The 11,116-nt window shown below is 36.9% G+C and overlaps 1 protein-coding gene across 1 annotated transcript in view; it reads left to right on the top strand.

Moving 5' to 3' along the window:
• The window catches only part of LOC108557986 (ecdysone-induced protein 74EF-like), a 21,291-nt gene extending 12,060 nt beyond the window's left edge, over positions 1-9,231 (top strand). Inside the window, exon 4 of the mRNA XM_017914746.1 lies at positions 8,017-9,231. Within this exon, the coding sequence (XP_017770235.1) occupies positions 8,017-8,609 (593 nt within the window). The 3' untranslated portion in view covers positions 8,610-9,231. The remainder of the gene's footprint in view (positions 1-8,016) is intronic.
• The last annotated feature ends 1,885 nt before the right edge of the window (positions 9,232-11,116 follow it).

Below are 11,116 nucleotides of genomic sequence, written 5' to 3'. Positions count from 1 at the left end.
AATTTTTAGAGATATAGAGATATTTTAATCGTTTCCGTTTATTTAATTGCGTCACCAAATTGTATTCTTTAATAGAAACAAGTTTCGATTAGTTTGTTTTGCACTTTCCTGCAAAAACAATATTTGATAATCTAAAAAAACAAATTTAGTTATTGATAAAAAAGTGTAATTAGTTTCTGAATGCGAAGATTAAGTAATTGTAGGAAAAAGAAAAGCAATTTGGGTAATTAGAAATGGACGAAACTCTGTGTATTTGCGGGATTTGCAAGAGGAAAACCATAGAGGATGAGGTTGTAATTTCTTTGAATTATCAGTGTAATCGAAATTTTTAGACAGATATAGAGATATTTTTAATCGTTTCCGTTTATTTAATTGCGTCACCAAATTGTATTCTTTAATAGAAACAAATTTCGATTAGTTTGTTTTGCACTTTCCTGCAAAACAATATTTGATAATCTAAAAAAAACAAATTTAGTTATTGACAAAAAAAAGTGTAATTAGTTTCTGAATGCGAGGATTAAGTAATTGTCGGGTAAAGAAAAGCAATTTGGGTAATTAAAAATGGGGAAAGTAAGGACGAAACGCTGTGTATTTGCAAGAGGAAAAGCATAGAGGATGAGGTTGTTTTGGTTTCCGCGGAGGAGCGTGACGGAATCCGAACAGTTAAGGAGAAGTGAACAACAACAGTTAAGCTTCGTGATTTGTCTAGGATAGGTCAGTAATGCTGCTGCTGCTGGTCGCTTTGGTCTAGGTAGAGACTCTCGCTCTCTCTATCGTAGCGTATGAGATTACCAGTTTTCCCGGTCGACGCGCTCGTTTCATTCAAGAAACTATGCAGCGACCAGAAGGAAAATGAACTTGAAAAAGGAAACGGAAGGGCTAAAGGATCCGTGGAAACGCTACAGTTTTATAATTCATTTTTTTTTGTTTTGACCTATCTCACGCCGAAATAGGTGGGATCCGAGCGATTCTTTTTATCGGATCCAACCAATGGCGATATCCGAAGGTTATATTTATAGGCGTCGCGGATGCATAAACATAGGGGGAATCTATAAAAAGCTGGACGCTCGCTGCTTCTTTTGTGTGTGTGTGTATGTACATATTATGTATGTATACGTGTGTGTATGTGTATGTATCAATTTTCAGGAATATTTTCGTTTTCCTTTTTCCTGGCCAAAAATCTCGTCGAAAGCGCTGCGCTCCTCCTGCATAGAAACCGAAAGTGGATTGCGGCTCTCACTCACTTTAGAGTTATCTATTTCCGTCTGGCGGCCGGCCTGGCCTGCCCAGTGACATTGTCCGAGGTCGTGGCTTACGTAACCATAACGCATAATGTAAGCTATACACACACACATACAAAAATAAGCCCGTATGTAAAGTAGCCGAATAAATATTGAGCAATAATCTGCTTTTCTCTCTTCTCTCTCTCTCAACCTACATCATTAATTTGCACGAAAACACTGATGTACTTCAACATTCGAGACGATAAACCCTGGGTTCGAATTATCTTCCGGACTTAGATTGCAGTTTACACTGAAATACGAGATAAAGATAAAGCAAGCAATAATATATTATAGCAGAGAGAAAAAAAATAATATATATATATTTATAATTCGTGTATGTAACATACAGATATTTATGTCATCGCTTATTTTAAGGTTGGCGTATTTTATTTTTTGCACTTCACGACCTGCCCTAAATTGTGAACAGTTGCGTGTGCCAAAAAAAAAATTGCGTCGCAATTCGATTATTGAAATTGGTTGAAATGAATATTGATTGCAACTTTATCTATCTAAAACCACACGAAATTTAAAAAAAAAAACACGAATCATCGTTTTATGAACAACAATTATTACATATAAAATGTAATAATGCGCTCACACAATTGCAAACTACGAAACGCGTTCGATGTTGAGATAGGCTAGCATTAAGATATCGAACGTATGATAAGGTGTAGTAATTAAGGATTAACAAGGTTTCGTGCACTTTGCAGCTTAATCTTTTCAAATTCTTATTACATAATTACAATTGTTTCAATTGCAAGATGACTTTGAGAAATCTTTTAATTGCGGAAATTTTTCTTGAATGACGAATTTTCTTGTTGTTGTTTCATCCGAATTCTTTCTTATAGTTTGTTGAGCAACGGCGATGATGACCCAATTTCGGGAAGAACAAGAAACGTTGTTTCTCTATATTATTAATTACGTCTCACTGAATCAGGTCAAAAACGAATTAATTTAGATTTCGTCGGAGATTCGTAAAAATTCAACGCAAATTGTGAATACGTACGTATTTTTCTTTTCTTTAACGTCAACATTTAACAACAAACTGCGTTTTTCGCTAGTAAATCTGCTTTGTTAAAATGACCGAAAAAATAACGCGAATTACGAAAGAAGGTGAGATAAAGTCGCACGTACGTGACGATTATTTAAAACGCTGATGGGAGACAACTTGTGCGTAAGCAAAATATATGTTTATATAAAAAAAAAAGTGAATCTTGCGTTTATAAATAGACTAATTAGATAATTAATCGTTTCACTGTTTGTTCGAAACGAACGTATCAATGTTTTATGAAATGAAAAACGTTCTTCTCCGGATTGCATAATTTCTTCCTTCCTTCCTCTCTTTTTTTTCTTCTGTTTGGTTTTATTGCTTCCGCCATTTGCCTTGGGTGTTTGGTTTCACGGGCGTGCAACGCTTATTTCCGAAACCAAATAAACGATGATCATGATCGCTTCTTTACTTTATTTCTCTTATATTTTTTTTTTCACCCGACAACGTTCGATTCGCGCCCGGTCTAATAATAGCGGCATCATCATCATCATCACCGTCGTCGCAATCCTGCGCGCATTATTTCGCGAATTCCTGCGAGAACCGTGCGTTCTCATAACCTCTGTCAGCCAAATTCCATCACTCTAAACATACAGATTTTATGAATTCAAAGTCGCAATACCGAAATCTTCTGTTATTATTTGATTTCTTTGATTAAACAGGAAAACGAATTTGGAATTATTAGTCATTATTCAATTTTGATTATAATACCTAAGTATAAATTTGCTGGAAATGCGCTAAAGTATCATCAGTAAACAAGAAACGTTTGTAGATGGACGCATTGTTAAATGTGCTAAGTTGCTAGATCAAATCGTTAGTATATAAAGATTAATTGTACCACTGATCTAGTAACTTCAATATTTGATGGTATTCTCAAGTTGATGTTGGAATTTATCTAAATTGTCTTTTAAGAATAGTAGAAACTATTTGTCATTGATTGCTTTCGGATTGGAGGTTTGCTGCATCATTTGCATGCGGAGATTAGCGTGATTGGATTATATTTCCGGTGCGGAGGAATTCTTTTATCGTTTATTCGTTTCCTCTTTTTGATCGTTTGTTCTGTGCCGTTTGCGGTTATTGTTGTCGTCGGTGTTGGTGGTTGCTGTTTCTGTTGCGTTTGTTTCTTGTTGGGGAAGGATTGATGGCGGTTTGGGCTCGCTCCTCTCTTCCACGTCTCTTCTCTTTTCTCCTCTCCTCTCTTCTCTATGGTCTTCACGAAAGAAACGGAGAGTGCGGGCTCATTACGGTGACCTTCAGCTCGTGGAAAGTCGCAAAGTCGATGAACCAGTGACCGCCGTCGTCGCGCTAGACAGCCGCCATTCCTGTGTGCATATGCATTTCCGACACCAACACTCGCGTGTGCCCACTATATACACACACATGCATGCATCTTTCATCCTCGTTCTTCCTCCTCCTTCCTATTCATTCCTGCCTCTTTCTTCTCTCTTTTTCTATCTTAAGCTCCGCAGGATTTGCGAGAGAGGAGGCGGATGAGAAGCTCGAGGTTTCATCCACCAATTTACATCTAAATCGAAATATGGATGATGCCACTTTTCGTTTTTCATCGAATTATTATGATATTGGCGGAGGTCGAGAATGGGAAGGCTGCAGACGTGCAGCGTAATTGCGTAAGACCCGATAACCTGATTACATCGAATCCCAGTTTCGGTTCTTGGTTTGGTCTCTCCTCTTGGCTCGGTTGGTTGGTTGGTGGTGGGTATAGTATATAGTATAGGAAAAGAGGAGGTCTACGCGTGGATGCGAGAGTAGAAGGAGTCGCACGCCACTGAGCCGGGACGGACCTTGGGGTCGGGCGGTCACCCCAATGCCGGAGCCCGGGGAACCCCCGTCGCGCCCTCCAACACCCCGCAAAAACGCGGATCATCGGTTCGTATATGCACTTGTGCTTGCAGCAGCAGCAGCAGCTCGCAACAGCAGTGATATAATTATAGAGATCTGCACATGCGCCCGTGGCCTTCGCAGATCTTGCACTTGTACCTCTAAAGAGGAGGAGGACGACTACGACCATGAAGACGACGCAAACGCCGGAAGTGCTTTTCAGCTCTTGGGGTCTTCCTCGTCGTAGGCAAATTGGTGGTAATATCAGGAGAGGGTGGCTGAAAAAAGGGGCCAATGGACCCATGACTTTGGCATCCTCAGGTATCGGAGGAGGCCCACTCCAAATTCCGACGACCTCCGCTGCCAATGACATTTCGGGGCGCGGAAACAAGCGCGACATCTCTCGAATCCGACGCAATCATCTCTAATTGCGAATAATGACATTAAGTCTAATGACATTGTTTATATTACGGCCAGTTGTCTCTCTATAATTGCATCCTGGCAGTGAAATTGTACGGATTATATATACATACATACAAACACTCACACAACATCATCATCATCATCAAAGTTGTATGTACGTACAGTGGATGCGTTTGTGTTTGCATCTATTTTCGCGTTGCAAGGACATGAGCGGTTGAAGGTTAGCGCGTCACTCTCATTTCCTGGTCAATGTTCTCTACATTGCATATCCCGACTACTCCCCCTCGTCGCCAGACACTGGCCACTAAAATTACGACACTCCTTCTTCGCCTCTTCCTTCTCGCACTGCTTCAATCCAACCTATCCACCGAGTCGCAACCAACGAAAGAACAAGCGAAAAAAAAAGAAACGACACGATGAGCAGACGCATCCAATTACCAAATTGTACATTTTATACCGGCGACAATGAAATTACTTGTGAAAAATGGTGCTCTTACAGACATTTTCCCATTTAATACCACCTCACCAACAGCAATTCCACTAACCAATCTTGTTATTTACCCAAAAAAATAATTATTATTAGCCTTTTAAGCACGCCTATGACTGTATCAGCAGCTAAACTCAAACATATTTCCATTTAATACCACTTTAATACAAACATCAATTCCATATTCAAACTTATTGCATTTAACACAAGAAAATCTAATTATATAAAAAAAAAACTAATCACTAATTTATTAATTAATCAAAAATCCTTGAACGAAAGTCGAAAAGAATGTTTTTTTTTTTGTTTTGATGCAACAAACAACAAATTGAAAGCCAAAAAGATTAAGAATGCAACAAAAGCAAGAATTTGAACAATGCTACAAGTCAATAAATAAATTTAAAAAGAAAAACAAGTCATTCGAAGTAGAGTTTGGCCGGAAACGAGCGTCTTCTGTGTCTTCCTCGATTTCGAAACAAAGAGTTGTTACATTACATGTATATATATAATTTTTTTTTCGGGGCGTCAAAACAAACTCGTCGGATTCCATCGAAACAATCGATTTATAAATTGAACGCGACGCAAAAAATATTTACGTAATTTGATTACATGTCCACGAAATATTAACGTTGAATGAAAACTGGTCGCCTCAAGGATATGTGTAATGGATTTGTTAATTATTCGCGTTCGCTTAATGAACGAAAACCAAAGGGAAATGCGTTATTGCATTGTTAATGCGTCTTTGCATGCATCTGCAGCTTAGCTTTCTATCCTTTTTGCGTTATGTGTGTACTCTCACCACCAGGGAAACACACACAAACACTAGGTTTCTTTTCGATTATTTTCTGCATTGTTCCTTTCCTCTCGCTCCGTGTGTGTCGTACGTACGTACGTTTCTTCGATATTCGTTATTGTTACTCCATCTGAACGATTGCAAATAAATCCTTGACCGCAAACTCGGTTCGCATTCGCGCTGTATGCTAATTAATCATGAACGGAGGAAATATTAACAAAAAACGAGACCCGAAACAGACTTGAATATAAAAATACAAAATACATTTTGTTATGAAACATCAGAGCAGTTGAATACTCTTATTACTTGACAAGTAATACAATTGTTTATTTATGCTTTTTTTGCCAATTTTATTACAATAAAATGAATAAATATGATGAATGAATCGCTGAGAAAAACAAAATAAGTATGCGAAGTTAAATAATTTCGTATCGCGGTGGCGGCGCTTGGATAAATCAAAAATTTTATTTGTATTTTTAACCGGAGCCTCGGGTATCAGTTCTGGGTCTTATCGTGAGCGTAAACCCATTAAACGATGCGATTAATCCTCGAGCGCAAAGCTATTACTTTTTGTACTAATTAACCATATATTTTCAATTGAAGAATTTCTCAATCCCGTCATATTTTCGGGTTGTTTTCTTTACTGATTATATATTATAATAATAATAATAATACCCCTACGATTATCTCATAAATACTTCTCTCCTTTCACGTCATTGCCTTCTCCATTATCTGTGTATACACAATATTATTTTTTTTTTCTCCTTCAATCCTTAATTTATTTATTTTTTTTGTGTGTTGTGCGTGAAGGGAGTTTCGTGTGGTTGCTGCTACCTGCACTCAAGCGGACCCCTCACAAGTTTCTTCCGGCATTTTCACCCTCCCTCTAAAGTTCTACCTGTATTATGTGCGAGTGCAGGTATTTCTGCGTACACGACTAACCCCATCTTCCTCTCACTCTTGCACATCCTTCCTTATAAACTTCTTCTCCTCCTTGTCGTATGCACGTATTAAGTGACCTTCCACCCGCTCTCTGACCCACTTTTTATCTTCTGTATACCCATCCACCTGATAAGTTTCGTGAATGTGTGTGCGTTAAATTATTTTTTTTTCGCTTTTTTTATCGCACTGCACATTACGATTCCTTTTTTCTTTATCTCTCGTGCATTCGCATTACGTGGACACATATACACGCAGATAGTGAGAGCAACAGAGAGAGAAACAGATTTCTCGGGTCCTTGGGGATAAAACGGAGTCAGATATAAATTTTTTTTTCGGGTAGCAACAAATCGTCTCTAATGCAAATGTATTTAGCTGTTTGTTATTCCTTCTCCTTCTTATAAATAAATAAATAACGCAGTCGCGACTTTTATCGCGTTGCGTAACTCCGCGGAAAAATAAAATGTATTTATATAAATACAACATGTATATAATACGATTTCCATTATCAGCTAGGAATAATGTCGTGTACTTTTACTATCTGCAGACCGACTTATATCTATATATATATATAAATATTTGCATCGACACCAATTCTCTTCCACATACATTACCTTGTTTGTTTGTAACAGATTTTGTAGTTGAACTTGGCAAATTATTGTAGTGTTTTCGACATAAAGTTCGCTCTCATCTAGAAGATAAGCACTGAGAGAACGAGATAAATCGGAATTTGGGACGTGCAATTTCGAGAGAAAAAAATATAACGCGCGGTGTGCGTAACAGAGTAATGTAGGAAGCGGCACGGAATTGGGTCAAACTATTGAAAAACCACTTCATTGTCCTCACAAACCGTGATTGTCACATTTTAAACTGATTGATTTTTAATTAATAAGTGAAAATAATACACTTTTTAAATGATTCCTACAGCATTCATTCTGATATGCAAATGTTTCGAGCAGCGTTTCGCAATTGGTCAATTAATTAAGCGTTGAAGTGTCGCAACTCGCGGAATTGTGAAAAAAATGTCTGTGCAAGAAAAGAATGGTAGAAAAAACTAAACTGTTTTATTATTGCTTGTTCCTTTTTGTTGTGTAAGACTATTAAGTATTCGTTTATTTGATGAATGTAATTGATGATAGAAACTGAGTAAATTAAGTTTTTGGTGATTTTGACTTGTACTTATTGTTTTTTTTTTGTTTGTTTTCAGTGCCGGATAGTTATAGTTATTTATCATCACTGCAGCATCCTCACCAAGTACAACAGAACTCGCACATGCAGGGCTACCATCACAACATCCATTCGCCGTTCGCGACGCCGTCTGCGCCATCTCCGCCGAGGGGTCACGCCATCCCGACGTCGGTGATCCAGGCGGCGACGTCGAGCGTGAACGACGAACTGTCGTACATGCTGGAGCTGGGCTTCACGCCGCGCAAGCTGAAGAAGGTGAAGAAGCCGAGGGCTGGAGAACCCGGTTCGGTGAAGAGGAAGAGCCGCGAAGGATCGACGACCTACCTTTGGGAATTTTTGCTCAAGCTGCTCCAAGATAGGGAGTACTGTCCCAGGTACATCAAGTGGACGAACCGGGAGAAGGGCGTCTTCAAGCTCGTCGACTCGAAGGCGGTGTCGCGGCTCTGGGGTCTGCACAAGAACAAGCCGGACATGAACTACGAGACGATGGGCCGTGCCCTCAGGTACTACTACCAGCGAGGAATCCTCGCCAAGGTGGACGGCCAGAGGCTCGTCTATCAGTTCGTCGACGTCCCGAAGGACATCATCGAGATCGACTGCACCGGAGCGTGAGGTGGACGATAAATCCCAACCAAACACGACCCTCGCGCCGCACACACAATCACATACATACATACGCAGACACCACAAACAAACAAACAAAAAAAAGCAAATGAAGAAGCAAGGATCATCATCATCTCAGTGATTTTGTAATGAAGCACTGTCTCGATAGTACAACTAACTCTTTTTTTTTATATATATACACAAAATATATAAGAGACGCATATTTGTCCGTTTCCCAAATCCGGATGATGGGGGAAAGCGGAGAAGAACAAAACAACCGTAATTCATTTTCTGCAGTTCGCGCGCGCGGCGCCGCCTTCGGCACCAGAAGAAACATATATAGAGAGAAGAAAGAAACGTGGATGGAAAATCCTCGGTTTACAACGAATTAGAACGGGAAGAGATCTCAGAGAGGTTAGTGGTTGTGATGATTGATCGATGGGCGGTGGTTCTTTCCTTCAATGCAAACGGCATTAAAGATCGACCACCCCGGTTTATTATTATTATTGTTTTTTTTTGGTAAAGTGCGGAAAGTAAAAGTAAAATTCCCCGCTCTGGATGAACGTGGTGAAGAAGAATGGAAAAAAAAAAGAAGTGCGACTCGTTTTCTTCTATTAAATAAATTTTTGGTTGTGGTTTTTTTTTGATTTTCTGTTTATTATTTGTATCTTTTCGTTTCTCTCTTTAAACAAATCGCAAATGTTTCGACGATGATATTAATTACGTAAAACTGTTTCTCTATTATTTTTTTTGTTTGTTCATTATTATTTCGTTTCGTACTCCGAATACAACACAGACAATGTTTTTATAATTTTTCTTTCTAAATCAATTGAATAAATGAATACAAACGTTTTTTGTAAATATGAAATGAAGGAACCATTAAATGTTAAGGTAGTGAAGCGAGAGATGAAGAAATATACCTATTTGTTGATAAATATTATATTATATATATATTACATCTATTATTATAAATGTGTTTTTTATTATATCTGAAGTGGAAGAGGAGGAAGCGAAGAAAGTAGTGGATCGGGATGGAAAAAGTTTTTTTGTGATAAGAGAGACATGGTATTTTGGATGTAGATTTTTTACACGAGAAAGAGAAAAGTCTGGTGCTGTTCGGCGCTCTACCTCCTCTGTTCTATTCTACACGTGAAGAAGGAGTGAAGTGAAGAAGTTTTTCACGAAAGAGGACGAGGAGGAGAGTCCGAATAAGATGATTGAAGAAGGATTTGAAAGGAAACATTTTTGGAAATGAGACTGCGAGAGGTGCCTGGACGGACGGAAAGAAAAAAATAATGAAAAGTTGCAAAAAAAAAATATGAAAATTTGAACGATGAGAAGCAGAAAGTTTAAAAACAGTTTTCGTTCTTCGTATACTTTTTTTAAAAAATTGTTTTTCCTGTTTCGGAGTAGCAAAATATATATATAATTATGTAAGTGAGAAAATCTATTTGGAAAGAGACGAATAGAATATTTATCGTCAATATAATATATAAATGTGAAAGAAAAGTATATATATATATAATAACTCTCTCTATCTTCGTGCAAGTAGGCGCGCTGTCGAAACAAAAGAACGACAGTCAAAACAGTTGAAGATGAAGTTATTATTGTAATTGTTATGTCATTAGCGAAATGATCTCAGATGTACACTGCTCTACAAAGTAAATTTAAATGGAAGAAAATATGTAAAGAAAACGAAGCGACTTCTTAAGAAAAAATCATAATTAACTAATTAATTAATTTTTTTAAACGAAATGCATTTGTAATAATCCATTTTTTTTTTTTGTGTAAATACTTTGTGTAATTTTTGCAATACTTTAATTAATTAATTTGTACTTAAGTACAAGACGCCTCCCGTTACTATTTTGTTTTTTTTTATATACATACATATAAATTAACCGATTTTTTTATATATATATATTCTAAGTGAAATTACTTTAATGATATTTCTTTTTTGTTCTTATAATTAATTTAAGTCTTAATTAGTGTACATTCTGTATAGTATTTATTTAATTAACACTCCTTGTTTAATTTTTAGTACGTTTTTTTTCAATTCGTTGTAATTTTTTTTTTTTGCTCTAAATTATTTATGTGTATAAAGTTTTCCCTTTATTATTTGTAAACTCGGTTAGAGATTGTTTATATATGATTTTTTTTTTGTTTATAAAAGGAAACTAAATAGTAATAATAATAATATATATATAGAAATAAAAGCGAATTCAAGCGAAGAAAATTTATTTTATTTTTTTTTTAAATTATTATTATCGAAAAGAAAAGCAAGCTGTTGTAACGTTCTGTGATTTATATAATTTTTTTTTTGTTTTAAATATTCGTTTTCTTTTATTAAGTTACGTGATTGGAATTTGAATTGATCGCTTGAGATTATTTTTTTTTTGTAAACGTTTGTACCTTGATCGACGAAGAAGAGCGGAGAAACAAAAGATGAAACAAACTTTAAAAAAAAGCGAAGCAAATTATGTGTCTTCTTTTGGGAAAAACAAAAACAATTGATACAA

This window comes from Nicrophorus vespilloides, unplaced genomic scaffold, assembly GCF_001412225.1.
Source record: "Nicrophorus vespilloides isolate i.1.1-1 unplaced genomic scaffold, Nicve_v1.0, whole genome shotgun sequence".
NCBI classification, from domain to species: Eukaryota; Metazoa; Arthropoda; class Insecta; order Coleoptera; family Silphidae; genus Nicrophorus; species Nicrophorus vespilloides.
The sequence above is the reverse complement of the archived record's forward strand: the minus strand, read 5'-3'. Positions and strand labels throughout refer to the sequence as shown.